General features: G+C 45.7%; 1 protein-coding gene across 4 annotated transcripts in view; it reads left to right on the forward strand.

Moving 5' to 3' along the window:
* The first annotated feature begins 1,506 nt into the window (after positions 1-1,506).
* Positions 1,507-22,384, forward strand: part of Lrguk (leucine rich repeats and guanylate kinase domain containing) — a 110,726-nt gene continuing 89,848 nt past the window's right edge. For 2 of the 4 annotated variants that reach the window (XM_059257533.1, XM_059257535.1), the window contains exons 1-5: positions 1,508-1,854; positions 8,458-8,565; positions 11,124-11,205; positions 14,896-14,996; positions 21,136-21,217. In XM_059257533.1, the coding sequence (XP_059113516.1) occupies positions 1,558-1,854; positions 8,458-8,565; positions 11,124-11,205; positions 14,896-14,996; positions 21,136-21,217 (670 nt within the window). In that variant the 5' untranslated portion in view covers positions 1,508-1,557. Of the gene's footprint in view, positions 1,855-8,457; positions 8,566-11,123; positions 11,206-14,895; positions 14,997-21,135; positions 21,218-22,384 lie in introns of all 4 variants that reach the window. The other 2 variants (XM_059257537.1, XM_059257536.1) reach the window with 2 other exon arrangements.

Here is a 22,384-nt window from a genome sequence, read left to right on the forward strand (position 1 = left end):
GTAATCCTGCAAGAGGAACATTTTATAAAACTGTAGAGAGAACTATTCAGCAGGATGAAAATAATTACCAATGCAGGTCACTTGACTAATACAATTATTTATGGGATGCTAACAGCTCTTCAGAGGCTTTCAGACACACTGTCAGTCTGATTCACTCTCTTTCCTTCTCTCCCCTCCCCTCCCCTCCCACTGCTAGTCCCCCTCCCCACAAGGACCAGGCTTAGAGTTGGACAGGAATGTAAATTAACTGCAAATGAGCTTTCAAAAATCCTTTGGTAGTTTCTCTTCATTATCCACAAAGAAAGGAAAAGGAGAGGAGTCAGGTCTTCTAAGTCATCTACCTCACACCTTATCTCTTCCCACAGCGCTCTGCATTGCATTACATTTCAGCGTTACTAGCTTCCCATAGAATTAGGGGTGCCAAACCCTTCCTGTACTGGCTTGTGTTTGGCTGGACTCTCCAGCCCCGGCCCACTTCTCTCTCTCAAAACCCCGCCCTCTCAGAAAACCAGCCAAAAAGTCCATTCCTGGCGGTCACAGCGGCTCCTCCCCTGAGGCTACTAGCTGCTCAAGACCGCGCATAAAATGGTACCATAATTGGGCACAAACCCAGCTTGTGAGGACATGTCATCACCCCTCCCCCGCCACCCACAGTGTATTTAAACTCCCCACTTTAGATTGGCCATGTGATTTTTCTCCTGTCCTGTCGTCCCCCCACCCCTACCCCAAATAAATCTGGTCTTTTACTTTTTAATTCGGCTTGATCTTGCTTACTGCGTCGGTGGAGAAACCTATTACCCGGGTACAGGGGTACAGGAAACCTGTCAGCTAGTTTTATGTCAACTTGACACAAGCTAGAGTCATCAGAGAGGAAGGCGCCACAGTTGAAGAGCCTCCATAAGATCCAGCTGTAATGCATTTTCTCAATTAGTGATTGATGGGGGAAGGTATAGCCCCTGGTGGGTGATGCCATCCCTGGGCTGGCAGTCCTGGGTTCTATAAGGAAGCAGGCTGAGCAAGACATGGGGAGCAAGCCAGTGAGCAGCACCCCTCCATGGCCTCTGCATCAGCACCTGCCTCTAGAATTCTACAGTTTGAGTTCCTGCCCTGACTTTCTTCAGTGATGAACAGCAATATGGAAATGTAAGCCAAATAAATACTTTCTTCCCCAACTTGCCTTTTGGCCATGGTGTTTTGTCGCAGCAATAGAAACCCTAACTAAGACACTTCCAAAGTTCAATGGTGTGGATGAAGACTGGAGATGCTTGTGTGAATGTTATCAAATGTGAGATGAACAAGTTCTAAGACAGACAGACAGTTGGAGACAAAGAAAGGGGGTGAAAAGGGAGATGAAAAACACAAGCAAAAAAGAACAAACCTAGAGACTGAACGTACTAAAGAGAGGAAAATAAAAGAAGTAGCAGAGAAAAGTACTGCAAAATTGACTGAGACACCCACAGACTGCGCGAGCACGGAGGGGTGGGACTACAACCCCCAGAAGTCTTTGCGGCGGCGAGGGCCAAGACGGCAATCTCCTAGGCAACGCGCATAAACAAGATGTCGGCCTACGAGAAAAGTCCCTCGAAGGGGAAAGCGCCCTCTCTCCAGGGAGGCTTGGGAGCCTCCCGAGCTGTAATCCAGGCAATACTGTCGCTCGCAGCAAAACATCGTCGGACACAATGGCCTGTTTTTCCCATGGGACAGAGAACGAAAGGGACTTTCAAAAGCGCCTCCTCCTACCTCCTCCAACAGCTCATCCACCGCTCCCGCTCTCCGGATGCAGAAGTGGAGGCGCACCATCAGAACGAAGAGGAATCCGAAGAGTCCGAGGAATCCGAAACGATGAATTTGGAGGTGTGCCTTCTCCCACTCCCACCCGCATCCTCACCCCACTCCCGGGCTCCCTCCAGCGGCCAAGCCTGGCTGCCTCAGTTGCAGCTGGCTTCTGCACTTGTGTCCCAGGCTCAGCCCACTACTTTCAGACAGGCGCCCCTTCCCCAGATGGAGAGGGCCTTTCTTTGCTGCTCATTTCTCTTCTCCTATTTCCTGTGTTTTTCACCTCCTGTCCGGCGGCAGGGGGTGGGGTGGGGTGGGGTAACCCTAACCCCTCCAAATATCTACTTTCCTTTCATGGTTTCTTATGTGTCAGATTACACATGGCCATTATGGAAAAAAAAATATATGGAGGTTATGGATTCGATGCTTTCAAAATTACCCCTTGACAAAGTTACTACTTTAGTATCAAGAGGCAAGAGTTAGTTTTTGATATTCCAGTCATGTCTCTCCAAACTGAAGTACTTCTGCGCGCTTCCCAGTTGTGGACTTATCACCCTCTTTTCTCCAGAGTGAAAAATTGTTGTTGTTGTTTTTTTTTTTTTAATAATCCAAATGCCCCACCAAAGATCAAATAACTTAAAAGTTTTATATTTTACTTCTGCTAGGGGTTTATGCCTATTAAAGCACTCACCACACTTCCTGGTCAAGAAGAGAGCCATAGCATGATCGAGAGCCAGCACGCCCTCACTCATGAGAGTCTTTGAGTTATGGGCGTGTTTCCAACATCCCCACCTCTTAACTATTTTTCTACAGTCTCTTTCCTACTCACCTAATTCCACTTTTCTCTAGCCCTTGACAGTTCCCACGCACTTGGCGGTCGATCCTTTCTTACCTTCTTCTCCCGTTTCACATCGCATTCCATCGCTTCTTTCTATCGGCCTCTGGTAATTGTTCTTTTTCAAAACCAGAAATTGATTTGTTCCCCTCCCATACACAGTTAGGCTTTCCTCTTTGCTTTAGCTACTCAGAATTTTAATTTTTCTTGATTTTCTTCATTGTAATTCTTATTGGATTTATATTGGATCCCCTTCTTTTCTTTTCCTTCAGCATACACATCGCTTCAACTTCTTCACATCTATGTGTCGTGTCCTAGTCACATTTCTCCCTGGTGTCAGACATCTTTCTCCTCATTATTCCTGTTCCCTCGCACAAGCTCCTTTCCTGGTTTGTCTTATTTCTTGTTCTTCCCCGTCTAACCTTCTGTTACTCTAATTCATGCTCTTCCTTGGGCTCTTGTCTGTAATGCCCTTTGGTTCACTTTGAATACTCGGCCCGTTTTTCCCCCCACCCTCATCCCTCACTTGTCTTTCTTTTTACGCTTCTCTCTTTGTGGTCTAGTTACATTCTAATTTGGCTTGAAGTTGACCATAGAAGTGTGCCAGAAGTGGTGTTTGTCCCTATACTCCTAGCACTGGGAGGCAGAGAAGGGAAGGAAGGTTGTCAGGAGTTAGAGGTTATCCTGGTCTACATAGCTATTAGCTAGGAGCCTTGATGATAGAGTCACACAGTGAGACCCTGCCTTAAAAAGTAATAATACTAAAAATAAAAGAATAAAAAAACTTACACAGAAATCATTATATTATATTCTTCCTTTGTTGGTTAATGGTGCTGCCTTCAGCTTGTGGCTACCACACACCATAGCAAGTGTTTTTGCTCCTTTGAAATGTTTGTATGGTTTCCACCACCTTCTTTCCCAGAGGAATTCACAAATGAGCCACCAACATACTTTATGATTCTAATTAGCACAGGCTCCTTGGCTATGGGTTCATTAACGCCATCATTAATCTGTCTTCAGCTCGTCGTTAACAAGCCATAGATGGGCCATTCAACTGGTTAGTCCTTGCTGGTATGGAGAAAAAGTTTATTCCTTATTCCAGTTACATTCCAAATATTGATTCTGACTTTGGCTTTTGGTGGTATTGCTTAAGTTTTAAAATGTGGAATAACTGAAAAAGTTATGAAGAAGTGTACATTCATGTTGAGTGGTTTATTTCCCACATCTTACTGATTACGGGTAGTAATGTGGTAGTCATAACCAACAACGCAGCTAGCTTTGGACTCCAGAAGCCCTAATGGATTTAAGGGAAGCAGTTGAGACCAACTGTTTGGAGCATTGCCTTTGGGATGAAAGACTTGTGGTTGAGACCTGGCTTAACCTTTTGTTAGTAGCAAGATTTTGAATAAGTTACTTAGCTTATCTAGAACTCAAAATACAGGTTTGATAGTCATCCCTGTCTCATAAGATATTAAATGATATCCTATATGTAAAATGCTTAGCATGGGCCAGTGAGATGGCTTTTCAGGTAAAGATACTTGCTGCCAAGCCTGGTGTCCTGAGTTCAATCCCCTTGACCCACATGATGGAAGAAGAGACTTGACCCCCCAGATTTGTCCTGTGACCTCAGACGTGTACCATGGTGTGTGTGCATGTACACAAACACATATACAAATGAAAATTTAATAAAAACTTAAATACTGCAGGGTGGTGGTGGCGCACGCCTTTAATCCTAGCACTCAGGAGGCAGAGCCAGGTGGATCTCTGTGAGTTCGAGGCCAGCCTGTTCTACAGAGCAAGATCCAGGACAGGTACCAAAGCTACACAGAGAAACCCTGTCTCGGAAAACAACAACAACAAAAACAAACTTAAATACTTAGTATAATATAGTCCTGATACTATAATGGTAATTCGCGTGTTTTTAACTGCTACTTGTAGCTCATTAAGTGATTTTAGCCTTATTGAACAAACATTTATGGAATAACTGCTTAATAGAAAGCACACTTTGACCATGTCTTGACCCAAAATTTGATGCAGGAAAAACCACCCTTTGCCAGTAACTCAAGGTGAGTGATCACGTCTAGTCATTGAGATAGTTATAGACTTCAAATTTAGTAAGCGACTGCATTAAAGTTTGCAATATCTGGTAGATAGAGTAGACTCTCAGAAGTTACAGATGTAATAAATGATAGCAGCAGTTAAAATAGAAGATGAAAACGTGATTGAAGACAGACACGGTCCCTGCTCTTAGAGTAACATAAAAGTAAGTCACAGCAGTTAGCGCCTGAAGTGTCCCATACGGAGATGGGTCCAGCTGCATTCAGGAGTTAGAGGTAAGAGCAGGAAAGGTGGCTGAGGTGGGGCTAGGCTGTAGAGGGCCCTGTGCCGTGCATGGACACACGCTTGATATTTTAAGGGGTTCTCTAATGACCAGGGAAATTTAGATGAGAGAATAGTAGGGTTCCAGCAATATCTGTAGGGGAGCAGGAAGAGTCTGGACTAAGCGCTTGGGAATACAAAGCAGGTTAAAGAGGGGCTTCCTGTGTGGAGCCTTGCCTCGGGATCTGAGAAAATGCTGGCAGTTGTGCCCACCCGGATGTCCACAGCTATGGTGACAAACAGGCCTTCTTGCTAGAATAAGTAAGGAAATGGAGTGGGGTGAGGTCGGATGACCTGTGGCGCTCTAGGTGGGAAGTTAGGAAGGCAGCATTCCCTCCGCCCCACTATCTCTAGGTTTTACTTAGAACGTTGGCACTTCATGTGTGGGCATGAATATCTTCCCCGCTTGGGAGCAGTGTGACAGTTATGGGACACTGGCACACAGCACATTTATCGAAACATTTGGTGTGTTCTAGGCACTGTGCCAAGAGCTTTCTGTATATTAGTTTTCCCTTCTCCCTAAAACATTAAAAGAAGAGATAGGAGAGAAACGACAACCTTCCCAATCCACTAGCTTTCATAGCTGGACCTATGAAATAAAGTGACAACGGGCAGATTGACATAGACTAGGGATATGAGTATATTGATTTTTAGTATTACATGCATCAGGGATATCATAGGAAAAGATTTTTTAAAAACAAATTTATTACAATCTGGGTGGTGTTGACGCAAGCCTTTAATCCCAGCACTTGAAAGGTGGAGGCAGGTGAATCTCTAAGTTCGAGGCCAGCCTGGTCTACAGAGTGAGTTCCAGGACAGCCAGAGCTGCACAGAAAAATCCTGTCTGGAAAAACAATCAACCCCCAAAAAACAAAACCAAAAAACCCTTTATTACATTTTTTTTTTGTGGTGGTCTCCATCTGTTGCAAAGAGAAGTTTCCATGGTGGGGGGGTAAAGACTACACTTACCTGTGGGTGTAAGGACAGATGTTTATAGATTGTTGTTAGGGGTTACGCTGGCTGTGTAAATCGATGGTTGCAGATTCTCCTCCAATAGCCACAATTTCACTAGCATTGAGTAGTTAGTTAGATTTCCAGTACCAAACAAGGGTTGGGGCTGCTGAGATGGCTTAGCGGTTAGGAGCACTGGCTGCTCTTCTAGAGGACTCAGGTTTGATTTCTAGCACCTACATTGTGGCTCCTAACCCCATCTGTAATTCTAGTTCCAGGGGATCTAAAGACCTTTTCTGACATCCACAGGCACCAGACATATATGCAAACAAAACACCCACATAGATAAAAATAAATAAGTAAGCCAGGCGGTGGTGGCGCACGCCTTTAATCCCAGCACTCGGGAGGCAGAGCCAGGTGGATCTCTGTGAGTTCGAGGCCAGCCTGGGCTACCAAGTGAGTTCCAGGAAAGGCACAAAGCTACACAGAGAAACCCTGTCTCTAAAAACCAAAAAAAAAAATAAAAATAAAAAAAAATAAGTAAGTAGACAGATAGGAGAGGAGAGGAGAGGAGAGGAGAGGAGAGGAGAGGAGAGAGAGAGAGAGAGAGAGAGAGAGAGAGAGAGAGAGAGAGAGAGAGAGACTTTTACAGGGTCTGGAGAAACAACTCAGCCATTAGAGCACTTGTTCTTGTAGAGGACTCTAGTTTGGTTTCTAGCACCCAATTGGTGGCTCCCAACCATCCATAACTTGAGTTCCAGGGCTTCCAACACTCTCTTCGTCCCCCTTGGGCACTCGATGCATGTGGTGTACATACTTATGTACAGGCAAAATTCTCATACACATAAAATAAATAAATGTTAAAAAATCTATTACAGTTATTTATTCATGTGTGTGCCATGCATGTGGAGGTCACAGGGCAACTTGTAGGAGTTTTCTCTCTTCTGCCATGTGTGTTCTGGTGACTACACCCAGGTTCTCGGGGCTGGAGGCAAGTGCCTCCACCCACTGTGCCATCCTGCTGACCTGGAGAATTTTTTATGTGAGATTTGAGAGCTTACACACCATGTTAACGGGGGATGGGTAGAGGGAATGTAGGCCACTCGAGGGGGTGGGGGGCAAATGCTTTCATGGAAAGATACACGGGCTCTTAGAACAGATGGGAGGTATGAGAGGTTGTGACAAAGCTTGCCTCACTGTGGTGTCAGCCTCTCTCTGCTCCCGCGATAAGGGTCAATCTCCTCCAGTTGATGAAACTCCCAGGGAGGGGATTTATAACAATCGAGTTCCTTTTGAAGGATCTGCCTCTCTGTAGATAAAAGCAGTTCAGAGAAAGCCTCCCCTTGCATTTGCTGTTTTTTTTTTTCAAGTGCCTTCAGCTCCAAACAATCAATATACCAAAAGCAGCCTACTTTGGAGGAATGGTGTGTCTAGAACACATTTAAAGAAAAACATACTTTCTGTTTATAGGCAGAGAAGCGAGGCTCAGAGAAAGCTTTGCCTCCCCCAAGTCACATGGCAGAGGTGGGGTTCAAACTGAGCCCACCCGATTCCAAAGGACATGCACTATCTCCATGCAGGCAGTATTCCCTGGGGAGAAAAACTCTAAGAGCAACATGAGTCTACGAACTTAGGTCCTCAGGACCAACAACCCAAAAGAGCATTCTTGGCTCTCGGGTCAGTAAAGAAGTGAACGGATGTTTTCCCATCACAGTGAATATGCTCATCATGGTAAGTACCGTATATGCCAGTATGGCTGCCGTGATGACGTGTTTTCTGCCACCATGCTGATGTTGGTGTCCATGCTGGCCATCACAGAGTTCAAGGCAGCAGACATGTGACACAGACTGGTGTGCTGTCTCTTCTGTCTGCCTTCAGTGGGGAAATGCCATGCCATGCCATCCATTGGCTGTAGACCAAGGGCAGGCCTCCTCATGGACGTGACGGCCACCCATTAAATCATCTTGTAAATTAGATGAATCTGACAAGAATAGCTACTAGAAAGTGAACCGAGGACTTGATTTGTTTAGCAAGAATACCAGATTTCGAGATATTATTGCCTTCATTTCTTATAACAACCATCTCTTGAAGTGTGGGCAAGCAGCCCAGTGCAGAATCACCTTGGGGTCAGACTGAGTTTTCATTCCAGCTCTGCCACATCCTGTCATGTCATTTTTGAGCAAGGTAACCTCTAAGCCTTAGTTACTTCATCTGTAAAATGGAGATAAGGATGCCTGTTCCAGGGCTGTCAGAAGAATTAGCAGGTTGAGAGCAGAGCTCTTTACAGGGCCACTAAGACTGATGTTCCTATGGCCATGGTGTTCCCTCAGCATCGAACACCACATGTAAGTAACCACCTGTAAAGTCAGCGGCAGCAAGACATGACTTTGATGGGCATCTACTTAAGTGTGTGTAGTATGGAATGTCTTCCCTGCAGCCTTTTCTCTAGGAGCCGGATAGGACAAAGATGGCTGCCTTCTAATGCGAGTTCTTTGTCCACCATTTGCTTTCTGCAGGAGGAGTTTGATGGGATCCTGAGAGAGGAGGCCGTGGCTGAGGCACTGGATGAACTGGGATGGTCAGGCCCTGGGACGGAGCAGGTCTACCTCAACCTGAATTTATCAGTGAGTATGACAGGGTCATTGTAGGTTGGCAACATGGACAGATCATATACATTTTCTTTGGTACTCATGGCTTTGGTAGTGGCGGTAAACTTAAGGGCCTCCTGTTTGATGGAGATTAGTGATGAGAAATGTACATGTAAATGTTAGACTTCAGGGAGCCTCAGCCATCTCAGTATCGGCTCCCCAAATTCCTTTGTTTCCATTCTCTTCACACTCTCTTTCATCCTAAATAGTCTATATTATAGTAATCAATGCTTTCTTTAGGAGGTTGAATTTGGATTTGTAGAACCAATCAAAAACTCTGTAAGAATTTTCCTTATGATCAGCCAAAGCAGAGCTAAACTTTCTATCCGAGTCCCAGGGAACCGAGTATTCTGATATCGATTTTCCCCTGAAGTATATCAAGAAATATGTAGCTTTGAGCTGTCTTTTATTTTCAGAAAGATACCTATCATTAAAGCAAAAGAATCTATTGTTAGTCTTCAGTCATCAAGATTTCAATCCCAGTCCTAGAGTAACACAGAATGGGCCAGCTTTGACTGCAAGGGGGTGTAAGAGCTGCCCCCCCCCCCCAGTTCAGCTTCTCTGCTGTTGCCCATAGTCCTAGAAAAATAATTTAACTCTTTTTGCTTCCATTAAAAAAAAAAAGACATCGAGGCGCTGGGGAGATGGCTCAGTGGGAAACGTGCTTGCTGTGGAAGTGTGAAGGCTGGAGTTCGAATCCCAGGCATACTGGCATGGCAGCCTTGTCTAGATGAAAGGGTGAGCACCAGGTTCAGTGAGAGATGCTGCTTCTAAACAGCAGGTGAAGAGCAGTTGAAGAAGCTACCTCCACAGGCTCATGTACACACACACACACACACACACACACACACACACACACACACGTGCACCAGTTACACACATGTGCACCCAACCTGTACAGGTAGGCACTCTACACATCCTTTCATTTGAAAAGCACATTGAAATGTTACTATCGCTTCATGATTTGGCTCACTCCCGACTAGTAAAATCCCCAAGGACTGCTGAGGTGTCGACACACCCATGCTGGCTTCCTAGCGTGTCCTTCGGGGTCAGCACACCAAGGCCATACTTCTCCATCCCCGGCAGTGTCTAACCTCCTGTGGATGTCTTAGGCACTCAGGTGTGACATGCGGAGTCCTCTGTACACACAGCACTGTGTAAGACATTGAGATGGTGTAATTCTAGCAGCCAGTACAGCCGCACAAAGGTCCATTTCAACCAATAGTCTACTTATGTATGTAGTGCTATGCCTTAAATTGATCTGCCAAAAAAGCAATCCTTTAAATCTCATTTCAGCCAGAGGGATGGAGCTTAACTTATTTTGCCTCTGACCTCCTTACTGTTGAGATATTATGTGCTGAATTATTTGGCCTCAATAAACTGTCTCACCGAATACACTTTCTAGTTCAGTGATTTCCCCCCCCCACCCCCATATCTTATTTAGGCTACACATTATAATAATAATAACTATTATTATTATTTATTTGACTTTCTCTAATTACTTGTGTACACGTCTTCTCCCCTGCCAGAGTCCTAAATTCTTAAACAGTAGAGCTCAGCCCTGCCCTGGTTTCTCCTCAGGCACAGTGATGCACACAGTAGGCACTCAGTGCTGATTTGTCTCTTGCAGCCGCCTGCCTTAAATGGCCATCACTCCACTGCATGAGAACTTGCTGTCAAGTGACTCTTTTTTTTATTAGTCACCTTTGGCTTTGTTTACTGCCTGTGACAGAATGACCTACCCACTAGTCTTCATGCCATGGGGTCAAATTCCCTCCTAACTCCATGTGAACTTCCCATGAGTACCGTTTTCTGGCGTGTATTTTGGACAGAGCCTCAGCACAGTTGGGTGTGGCAGCTCCCAAGCTGCCCTGTGACTTCAGGTTTGGCCACACCCCTCTGTGTGCGTCCCTCCTCTGCCCTGCGGCTCCTGGATCTGTTGGGATCACTGTGAAAGGGCTTTGCAGCTGGTGTTGTTAGCCCTCTCCGGGTGACCTGTGACGTGTTCCTAAAACCTCATGTAATTCTCGACACTGCCTTTTCTTTGGTTAGAGGAAAACATGGTCTTTCTTGCTGTAAGTTTTATTTCCGACTCTTCTGAAGGCCCTCATGAACACGGCTGTCATTTACCTTTTCATGTGGTGTGTTCTTACTGCTAACACTAATTTCTTAGGCTAATAATTTCTTTCTTCTTCTTGAGACAGGGTCTTACTGTGCAGCTCTGGCCGGCCTCAGACTCACAGAGATTCGCTTGCCTCTGCCTTGATGAAGAGCGTGTGCTACCACACCCAATTGACTAGTATTTCTTCTGATGGAATACTTCCCCTGCGCGCCCCCCGCCCCCAACCTCAGTGGATCTGTAGTCCATTGTGAGATTCCGTTCGTAGCAAGCCTTAGCTTTTATTCTCTTGCTTCTGTACTTTGGAAAGAAACTCTGGATTTCCTTCCATCGTGTTGTTTCTAGATGTTGCAGGAAGGCTCACGCAGACATCGTAGACGCCATATTAAAGCCTTCCCCTCTTTCTTCCTCTCAGCACTGTGACTTAACTGACATCAGCATCCTGCGTGACTATATTCACCTACAGAAGCTGAATCTTTCGGGAAACAAAATCGAAGGTACGTGATTGTCAGTCGAGTAGATTGATCACTGAGGTAGTGCAAAAATTTACAAGCTGCAAAATTTAATGTGCTTTAATAATACTGAGCTTGATATAAATGATTTGTAGATCAATTTACACATTGAATCATTGCTTTCTATGGAGAGAGAGAGAGAGAGAGAGAGAGAGAGAGAGAGAGAGAGAGAGAACAATGATCCACAAGTGAAGACAGGTAGGTCTTTAGTGTTTTGACGCAGTTGGGGTGCACCCAGGGAGCCCCACAGGGGTCGTTATCCCTTTAGTATGCACAGATGTTTGATGACGCCTTTTCCTTCAGCTAATTATTTAGCTCAGATGAATTAGCTATCCCCACCCCCTCATGGACATTTTATTTTGCTTTTACACTTATGTTTTCTCCCTGGCTAGCTCCTTCTACTATCGTTTAAACACCAGGGCTTCATGGTGTCAACCCTGGCCCCATCCCTGTGTTTAGTTTAATCTTGACCACACCGTCTGAATTTCTTTGGATTTGTCACTGTACCTTCCTTCTTCACACTTAATGAACGTCGTCCTGCAACTGCTGTATTTTCTTTAAAGCCTGGTCCTTGTTTTGGATTTTCTGATCTTATTTGATGTTAATATTATACATTTTTCCCCCTTTAGACTTCTAGAGATATAAGCAAATACTTATCTCTGGCCTGCTTTCTCCACTGAGTATCTGCTTGTTTCTTTTACCTGCCTTAAAGAAGACCTTAATGCTGATGTTAATGGTCTCTCAATTTCATTTCCAATTCTCACTCTAATAATTAAAGTCCAGTCCTTGAGTGCAGACAAGCATTGTATCCTGTTCTAAATACCAATGTTGGAGAGACAGTTACATTGTTTTTCCCATTCTTTATAAACCCATTTTAGAAAATTTCAAACATGAGCAGAGAAAATTCTGGAATGAATACTGAGCAGTAATAGCTGGGGGCTACCCTTGATCTATCTGCAACCCCCCTCCACCCCTGGCCCTTTTCATCCAAGTTACTTTAAAGCGAGTCTCAGATCATGTGATGATCCAGCCACCAGGAAGGCATTTTTGCCGTTACCGGCAGGAGTGCTCTGCCCACCCCACACCTACAAGGTTGATTGTGCTCTGCCCACCCCACATCTCTGAGATTGATTTTTCACTCTTACTGAATAAGAAACTGCAGCCTCATGGAGGCTCTGATGAGGTTCAATGCCAACCATGAGAAGAGATTTAGCTTCATAGCCGGCCACTCAAGGCACTCTTTCTGCAGAACGGCCTCTCTCTGCAGACCACTCCTCCTTGGTTCTCTATGACCCTCTGTATTCATTCGTCAGCAGTATGAGTGTCTGCTGTGTGTTGGTATGGCAGTATGATTTTCTTTGGGGGATATCAGCTTTACACGTGTTCTGAGGTAGACCACATTTCAACTTTCAACAGAATCACTTGTGTGTAGTGGGGGCTGTGAGCACACAGATTGCTGAATCCTGCCCTCAGAGTTTCTGACTCAGTAGAACCGGGGTAAGGCTAAGAATTTACGTTTGCAGTGAGCAAGGCTAGCAGGGCTGATGCTGCTGGTCCAGAACCGTTGGTGTAGACTTAAGGTGCTCCTGCCATCTGGTGGACAAAGAGGTTACTGCGCCAAGGAGGGGACTACATGGAAGTTAAAACCCAGGGACTGTTTTCTGTCACAGTGATTTTTTAAAACCTTTGCTATGTGCAGAGTATGAGATGTAACTACCATTTCTTTGTATCTGTCTAAGTATTAGCTGATTCTTTACTTTAAAACATATATCCATGCGATTGGCATTAAAGATGGACCCCAGCAGGAGTTCGGGGGCTCAGTGGAGACATAGAATTGAGACCACTTCTAACAGACATGCAGCTGAGCACAGAATGGGTAGACACAGGCTGATAGGTGCAGACTGCTAAGCATCTGATGTCCCCATAGGCTTTGTCCCGCAGGTAGCCTTCCTTGATTGACCCATTGATTAATACCCCCAATGGATTGCCTTTTCAAGAGATGTTCACATCTAGGATATTGGTTAATCCAAAGACTCGAAGTAGAAGTTGGTGGGAATTGTCTGGCCTTGATCAGAGACCCTTGATCTGGCATACTAATTACTTTTCTGTTTCTGTGCTAAAACTCTATGACCAAGGCAATCTAGAAGAAAGAGTTTATTTGGGTTATGGTTCCAGAGGGTTAGAGTCCATATTGATGACAGTGTGGCAGCAGACATGGGGACCGCAGCTGGCAGCCGAGAGCGGAGAGCCCACATCTCCAACCTCACACAGGAAGCAGAGTGAACCGGGAATGGTGTGTGGCTTTTAAAACCTACAGCAAGCCATATCTCCTGAGCCTCCCCAGACATCGCCACCATCTGGGGAACAAGCATTCAGGTGCCCAAGACTACAGGGACTATTTTTCATTCAAGCCATCACAAAATGCAAAATGGCAGCCCCATCTCACACTGTCTGCCAACCCTGCCCAAGACACGGGTAGCGTACTGCCCTCTCCCACTCTGCATTTGTCTGTGCTGCTTGGCCTGGCCTGTGGTTGGCATGGCTGTCCTGGTTCTCTGTGTCCTCCAGAATGAGAGAGAAAGGGGGTGCTATCACCATTACCACTTACAGATGGCGGAATGAATCGCTTACGCCAAGGCTAGAACCCCTACTATGTGGCTTCTTTCATTCTGGTGCCCGGTGCGCAGCTGCCGTGAAGAGCAGAGACAATGGCCAACACTGTGTCACAATCACAGTTCCTTTGTAATTCCATGAGTGGCCTCCATTAGCACAGTGATTTACTTAGCACCAAGTTTGGGGATATCTGCTTGGGATAAAATGCAGAACTCAGATGTAGCCAATCCGGAGTCAAAGCACAGTAACAAGTAATGGATCTAAATCACCTCAAATAATTAATGAGATTTAGGATTAAGTCCAACTAAAACAAAATTGAATGAGCAACAGACTTCCCTAATTGTGGTATTTCCAGCCTTCTGAAAAGACCTAATTCAGTCATTTAGGAGCTAATTACTAAGAGGGACATCTAAGGCTTTAACTCCACATCCTTTCCTGTAAGGCTGGTAATGTTTGAAGCCCCTAGGGGTTAGCAGATGGTGGGAACATGAGTGGGGTATGCAAGAGGCCTCAACCATAGGTTACTTGGCCATCCCAGAAATACAGGAGATGGAAGAAGTGGGTGGGCCCTGGGGAAGAAAGGGAAATTATTAGCTCATTGAGTTTTACACATTTCTGAATGATTTTTAAGTCATCTTATAATGTGTCAGATACTGTTATGACATAGTAGAATAATGCGTGTCCTGTGGTTCTTCTACCCCTCATCTCCCCCACCCTCCTCCTACACCCTGACCTCCTCTGCTCCACACTTTCAAAATACTTCACACGCTACCAATTTTTATTAATTTGACTCAGCTGAAATATTTGAGATGCTCTTGCAATGGGCATAATTAAAAGTTATTTTGATATGGGCCAGGTGTGGTAGCACCTTTAATCCCAGCACTTGGGAGGCAGAAGCAGGTGAATCTCTCAAGTTCTAGGCCAGCCTAGTCTACATAATGAGTTCCAGGCCAACCTGGGCTGTACAATACTACCCTGTCTGGGGAAAAAAATGTGCGTTCTGATGTAATGTGCTTAATGGCTTTTTCTAGCATCTTGTTGATTTACCATTTCTGCCCCCAGATCTGTCTTGTGTGAGCTGCATGCCATATCTTCTAGAACTAAATGCTTCTCAGAACAAGCTGACTACCTTCTTCAATTTCAAACCACCCCAAAATCTCAAGGTATGCTTATCAACACACTCATCACATATGGTAAGTGTTCGCCACAGTGCTTGAACAGGCAAGAGAGAATTCACGGAGAGTAGTCAGAGGGGATAACACGGTGTGGGTATCTGAACTGAAGTACAGACAACGTGTCTCACTGAGATGCTCCATCAACATACAGTCCTTGAGAGATCTTTGCTGGAAGCTCACATTCAAGGAACCTGCTTCCTTCTGCTGTCTTGGCCAGATTGATTTCATCTTCTTAGGTTACAAAGAAGGTTTTCATGGATTATTATTTCTTTGGTTTGGGGAGGTAGGTCTTTCCGTGCAGCTCAGGCTGGCCTCAAACTCCTGCCCTTCCTGCCTCAGTGTCCCGCGTGCTGGGAGTCCAGGCGTGTGCCAGCGCACGTGGCTCCTTTGCCTTTATTTAAGTAGCAGTGGCTATTGCATCTCTTTTGTTACAGCAGCGCAGTTCTATCTGAGACGGTGGGAAGACGTTTCCTCGGTGCAAACTTTGTTCTCCTCTTCCTTACCCAACCTTTGCTTTGAAAGAAACTAATACTCTTATTATTAATGAGCTGGCTCTGCCCGGATAGTAGTTGTGGGTCAGCAATGCAGGCTCTTTCAGTGCTGGGGTCCTGCAGTGTTTGCTCCCTCAGTGTTTGCCCGCAGCCCGCAGCCCGCAGCCCGCAGCCCGCAGCCCGGCACAGGTGCGGGCAGCAGCAAGCAGCACCCTGGGCGGTTGAGCTCCTGCAAGCCCGGTGTATCCGACACTCGTGCAGCCTGGGAGGTCAGGCCTCCACAGCCTTTGGCCGTAACTGGCAGTAAGGCGTGGATAGCAGGCTTCCTCTCGGCCTTTGACAGTGAGGAGTGTTAGAGTTCCAGGGCCTGCAGTGTCTGACTCGACAGCTCTCTGGAACCCTTCAGCGGCAGTGGCCAGAGTCTCCACTCTCTGGCTCCTAGAGCCTCCTTCAGCCTCAGCTCAGCGTCGTCTTCTCTCGTTTCTCTGCCACCCGAGCCCTGCGCTCACCGTTCTCTCAGACTGCCCGGCTGCCTCTTCTTCAGTGTGGAGGAGCCAGATGCCTGCCACCTTGTCTAACTTGGCTTGTTCGCTGTGCAGCCGTTGTAACTGCTGTCGCTGTGCCGCTTCTGCGTCACTGCTGCCCTGCTCCTCTGTATGTCACCAGCTCGCCCCACGCTACTACAGTAGGCAGAACCAAAAGCCACCTGGAGAAGCCTTCTGTGGGCCCTGCCGCTGTAAAGACAATGGTGCAGGCACAGGAAAAGGTCTCTCAGTCAGCTTACCCCTGGAACCTGAACCTCCTGCCTGTATAACCAGAGAAGGAGTGTTGCACCAATCACGGCTCACCTTACATGTCATTGAAGGTTTGTGTTTGCACCAATAAACAGCCTTTTTCCTTTCCTGCCAGTTAGAACAGTCTCCAAGCTAGGTCATCAGGAAGTGGCCCCCCCACTTACCGCGGTGGAGATGCTTGCAAGACCATCTAGAGTTCACCAAGACTGTGTGACAAAAAAATGTCTGGTGTAAGGTGAAACAGCCCTGGCTGCGGCTGTGCCTTCAGGAACTGGAGCATCCAGTTGTGATTGTTAGGTAGTTTTGCAAGGCTTCTGTGGGATGCTCGAAATGGCTGGTGCGGGCAGAAGGATGGCCTGGCTGGCTGGGCGCCTAACATTTATTTTGCTCAAGGTGGCCAGGGTATCAAGGGAGAGTCTAACAGCTGCCAGTTAGGGAGTCAGGTTGTCTTATCCCCTACGTCTTTTCTTATGTATAGGCAAACAACCCCCAGAAGGAAAGCTTACAATAAGAACTTAAAGAACTTACGATCGACACGAATATCACTTTTAACAGAGGTTAACACCTGCCCAGCCACCCAGAGAGAAGCATGCACCTCCTCTGCCCCATTCTTCGCTTCCACACGCCCTTCCTGCCCCTTCTCCACCTCCACACGCCCTTCCTGCCCCTTCTCCACCTCCACACGCCCTTCCTGCCCCTTCTCCACCTTCGAAAGCAGGAATGAAACACATGTGTATCATAGAGCAGCTTGCTGTGTGTGGAGTGACATTTCTCCTGCTCCCAGGGGCACCCAGGTCACCTGTGGGTCTTGGGAAGATAAGATTCTAAGTTGTAGTCTGGCCGGAGGCATGCCCGAGACTGTGTGTTCTGTTCCAGATGGCTATGGCAGCCACAAGAGTGTAGCCTCCTAGACCTTCACCGCTGGCATCACTTAGGGGGACTTGAAGACTTATTAAGGTCTGGACCCCATTGCCAGAGATTCTGATTTAAGGGAAGCCTGGGCTTTGAACTTGTTAAAGGGTCCCTAGATGACCCCGAGAGTCTTAACAATTTTGAGAACCATTGCCCCAGAACATGGGGTAAGCTTTGTTCGGTTAGACACAAATATTTAACAAAAAAGTTATTTTAAGGAATGAATGGACAACAACTCTTACCTTTTATTGTGTATTTATTTTGTCTATAAACCTAGTTAACTTAGATCTAAATTCTTCTGCTTAGACTTGAACCAAACTGAAAATCTATTTGACATCAAGAACTTGGCATTTTTCATACTGGCATTGAAACACCTTGGTCTCTTCTGGAGTTCCCTGTCATTCCACTTTGATCAAATCACATGCACACTGCCCTTCTCCCCCCCCCCCCCCCCCGCCCCATATTTCAGTTGTTACCTGGGCAACATTTTATATATATATGTTTTTTGAGACAGGGTTTCTCTGTGTAGCTTTGCACCTTTCCTGGATCTCGCTCTGTAGACCAGGCTGGCCTCGAACTCACAGAGATCCTCCTGGCTCTGCTAGGCTACCTTAGATGCTCGTCTGTACTCAGCAGGGGGCTGTGTGGTCACAAGCTTACCAAGAAGTGCATTTACAGGGTTTTTTGGAGTCTCCTCTGCTGCCCTGTTTGCTTTGCATCCCAGGGAAATCCATCCCAGGAGCAGCCTCACACTCCCCTCAGAAGCTGTTCTAGGAGTTTCTTCTCATTACCCCAACCCCTCCCCAGAAGACCTCAGAAACCAACACAAAACCATGTGCTCCATCTTTAGGGGTCTAACCTCCTGGAGAATTCATAGCCAATCTTTCTAAGAAGTGCTTGCCATGTTCCCGACTGCCTTGGTGAGGTCTTTCCACCCTTGCTAGCCTGTGCATCCTGGCAGGGAGTGCCAAGGCTTTCTGGTGGTTTTAGTGTGTCATCTTGTCCAAACCAATAAAGCTGTGAGCCAGTTGATATCGGCCCGCCCTGTGGATGGGAGCACTGAAGCACAGATGGTTAAGAATCTTACTTAATCTTTGGAGGGAGGTGGAAGAGCCAGTGCCTAAGACTCTAGAGTCCATTTTTTTCTATAGACCAAGATAAAGTAGAACTATTTCTCACACTTGAGAAGGTTGAGTTCTTTTCCCCTTTAATGTTAGTGAGGCTTGTGCCCCTCAACCAGGGAAAGCATGTATTTCTTTTGTAAGGGGCAGGACTTTGTACTTACATGTTTGTCTATCTGTCTGTCTTCCTTTCTTTCTTCTCTTGGTTTTTTGAGATAGGGTTTCAATTTTCAATGTATAACAGTTCTGGATGTCTGGGAACTCACTTTGTAGACCAGGCTGGCCTTAAACTCACAGAGAACTGCCTGCCTCGGCCTCCCCCCACTCCAGTGCTGGGATTAAAGGCATGTGCCACCACTGCCTGGCTATGTTTATACTTCTTAAAACATTTTGCTCTTAGGACTGAATAGATGGCTCAGTGGTTGAGAGCACCTACTGCTCTTGCAGAGACCCTGAGTTTGATTTCCAGCTCTACATGGTTGCTCACAACCACCTGTTAATCCCAGTTCTAGGGGATCTGATGCTTTCTTCTGACCTCCGTGGGCACATGCATGCACACAATGCATATATGTATGTGCAGACAAACATATATACATAAAATAAATTGTGGCTAGAGTTTTCCTGCCTGGCCCACAGTCAGGACAAATCTCTCTCACCTGCCAGTCCCACAGCCACTCAGACCGACCAAGTAAACACAGAGACTTATATTTCTTACAAACTGTATGGCTGTGGCAGGCTTCTTGCTAACTGTTCTTACAGCTTAAATTAATCCATTTCCATTAATCTATACCTTGCCACATGGCTCGTGGCTTACCTGCATCTTCACATGCTGTTTGTCATCGTGGCGGCTGGCAGTGTCTCTCTGACTCAGCCTTCCACTTCCCAGCTTTATTCTCCTCCTTGTCCCGCCTACACTTCCTGCCTAGCCAATGGCCAATCAGTGTTTTATTTATTGACTAATCAGCAACACATTTGCCATACAGAACATCCCACAATAAATAACTATTTTTTAAATGTTTTGGTCTTAGTAGGTGAAGATGTCAATTTGGTTTGGTGGGTATTTTCTAAAAGCTATAGGTTTCAATGGGAGTCATAGAAATAAAATAATCCTTTAAAATCTCCCAAAAGCCCAACATCACTGGTACATAGAAGGCTTGGTGTTGGCATACAGCTTCAAAAGGGCATACATAGATACTATGCTATGGTATAAGAACAGGAAGCATCTGTTGTACATCAGCCCTTGCAATAAGATCACTTTTGTCCATCATTATTACATAAAAGCAAAAAAGGTAAATGTTAAATTGCATTTACCATGCCATGTTGGCTGTTTTCACACCCTGTGTTTTACATATTCACCATGCATGTAGACCTCAGTTTCTGTTCAGATTTGTGTCACTGAAACAGTATTTGATTTGATTTTCACGTTGCTGCTCCTTTAGGTGGCTTGTGCTGTTCCTTCCTAGGGTTTATCAACTTGTGTCTCACTGATCATGTAGTCCCCATACCCCCCCGCCGCTCCGTTGTATTTGTGACTGACTTAACCAGTTGTCTACTCTTGCCTTACAATGCTCTCTAGGATGTAGTGTAGGAAACTATTGTCTCAGTAAGTTTAGGGGAGCACAGTCACTGTTTTAAAGGGCACAAAAGGGACAGTGTTTATTTGGTATCTTTTTGACAGCTTTCTGCAATGAGATTGCAACATCCTCATCGTGTGCCCTTGAGTTTTCTTGCCTTTTTTAAAAAGATTTTTTCCCAGTAGATGAATTAAGCAAAGCCCTTTATTTAATTAGTTAGTTAGTTTGTTTCCAGTCTCATTCTAGACCAGGGTCAACAGATGTTGCTGAAAATGCCTGTCTAAATGAGTCAATTGTGAGAAAGGATATTGGGCCCCCACAATTTCATAGTGAGTGGCACTATTAGGAGGTGTGGCTTTGTTGGAGTGGGTATGGCTTTGCTGGAGGAAGTGTGTCACTTTGAGGATTCCTATGCTCAGGATACTGCCCAGTGTCTCAGTTGACTTCCTGTTGCCTGCAAGATGTAGCACTCTCAGCTCCAGCACCACATCTACCTGCATGCCACCATGTTCCTCATCATGATGATAATGGACTGAACCTCTGAACTGTAAGCGAGCCACTCTCAATTAAATGTTTTCTTTATAAGAGTTGCCATGGTTATGGTGTCTCTTCATAACAATAGAAACCCTAAGACAGATACAATGGAAGTAGCCTGAGGGATAAATAAGGATTGTCCTGGCAGTTAGAGTCAGCATGGGAGACTACCTGGAGGACAGACAATAAGACGTGCACATAACTGAAGTGAATGTGGTCTATTGGGTGTTAGAAAAGATGGGCAACATGGTGATATGGGTGAAATGGGTGAAACTGAAGTAAATCCTGAAGGAGGACTATGGAAATCTGAAATAACAGCTGAAAACGAGAGAGTAGGCGGGGCATCGTGGCACACACCTTTAACCCAGCACTTAAGAGGCAGAGGCAGGCGAATCTCTGCAAGTTTGAGGCCAGTCTGATCTACAAGAATTTCAGGCTAGCCAGGACTGTATAGTGAGTGAGACCCTGGAGGGGAGGGGAGGGACAGAAAGGAAGGATCCATCCTTGTGGGCCACAGAGAAGATTTCTCCTCAGTCCTCTCTCAAGGTGGTGACAGTAGTGTCCTGGTTGGAAAAGGCAGAGAGGTGCCTGGTTTGGCTATAGTACATCTACAGCAATCAATTCTGTCTACGTCCAGAGACATATCTTCTTGTGAGCCTGAAAGAAAGCAACATGTAACATATGTTCTCTTTTATCATCAGAAGGTGGATTTTTCCTCCAACCAAATTTTTGAAATGTGTGACCTGTCGGCGTACAACACTCTCACTCAACTGATTTTGGACAGTATCCTTTGAATGCGTGAAGGGGAGGCTATGGTGACTTGTTCCGCTGGAGAGGGTGTTACAGACTACAGGGAGTGGTATCAGAGAAGTGATTTCCCTGAAGTGTGTGACTCATGTAACTGAATAAGAATCAGTAGTCATAATATTTGTTTACCAAGGACCATTTCTACAGGCCGAAGCTTGTCACGGGCTTCTGACCCCTGCAAGCAGAGAAGGATGGTCCTTGACATGAATGGTAAGCTTGTTCTTGATTCTAGAATGAGGGAAGTTCTGTTAAATGAGCATGAGTCTTCAAACTTACTTAAACTTTTGACTTATTTTATACAAATTTAGAGTCTTAACATCTAGATTTGCCATGAGGAAAATTAGTAGATATTTTACTGAGGCATTCATACTGCTGCCTTTAAATAAAGCAAGGCATTCTAGTATGTTATTTATTTATTTGTTTTGTTGAGGGATCAAACCTGGGATCTCACACATGCTTGGTAAGTGCTCTACCACAGACCTATACCTCAAGCTAAAATGCATTTAACTAAAAACAAAAAGAAAAGCCCAGTTTTTGATTCACCTTCGGGAGCATCCATGTATGCGTTGCATGAACCATGCTCCCATGCACACTGAATGCCAACTTCGATTTGGGAAGCCTAAAAGGTTAACTGAAGATCTGTGCATCTAATGAGCTTGAGCCTCTTCTTTCCACCAGAGACTGGTGTTCTCTGGGTAATAAGAGAACAGGGCCTTCTGTTGCTCAGCAAGCATCTTTCTCCCCCACTTGGGAATTTGGGGGGCAGAACGGAGCATGAGTTGATTGCCCCTGAGTGTCTCATTCCAGGGATGAGGCAGCAGCTTGTTTGTAGTAAGCCTGAGATTGCAGAGGTGGCGATCCCGGAGATGGACGTTTTTAGAAAGTGTCTAATCATGTGGAATGCTAGAACACACCCTCACTCCCTTTCAAACTCATCGATGAAAATAAGCAGTGAGTGAGCTGTTAGATGGTGCTCCTGAGCAGCCCAATAGAGATTTGAATGAAATGTTTCCATGGCAAGTCAGAGGCACACACATACACAGCACCTTCCTATAGAACCTTGGCTTCATGCTTGACCATTGTGTGTAATGAATGTTCAAAGAGAGAGAGAGAGAAAGAGAGGGAGGGGAAAGAAGAGAGAGG

The sequence above is a fragment of the Peromyscus eremicus genome, chromosome 3 (assembly GCF_949786415.1).
Source record: "Peromyscus eremicus chromosome 3, PerEre_H2_v1, whole genome shotgun sequence".
Classification (NCBI taxonomy): domain Eukaryota; kingdom Metazoa; phylum Chordata; class Mammalia; order Rodentia; family Cricetidae; genus Peromyscus; species Peromyscus eremicus.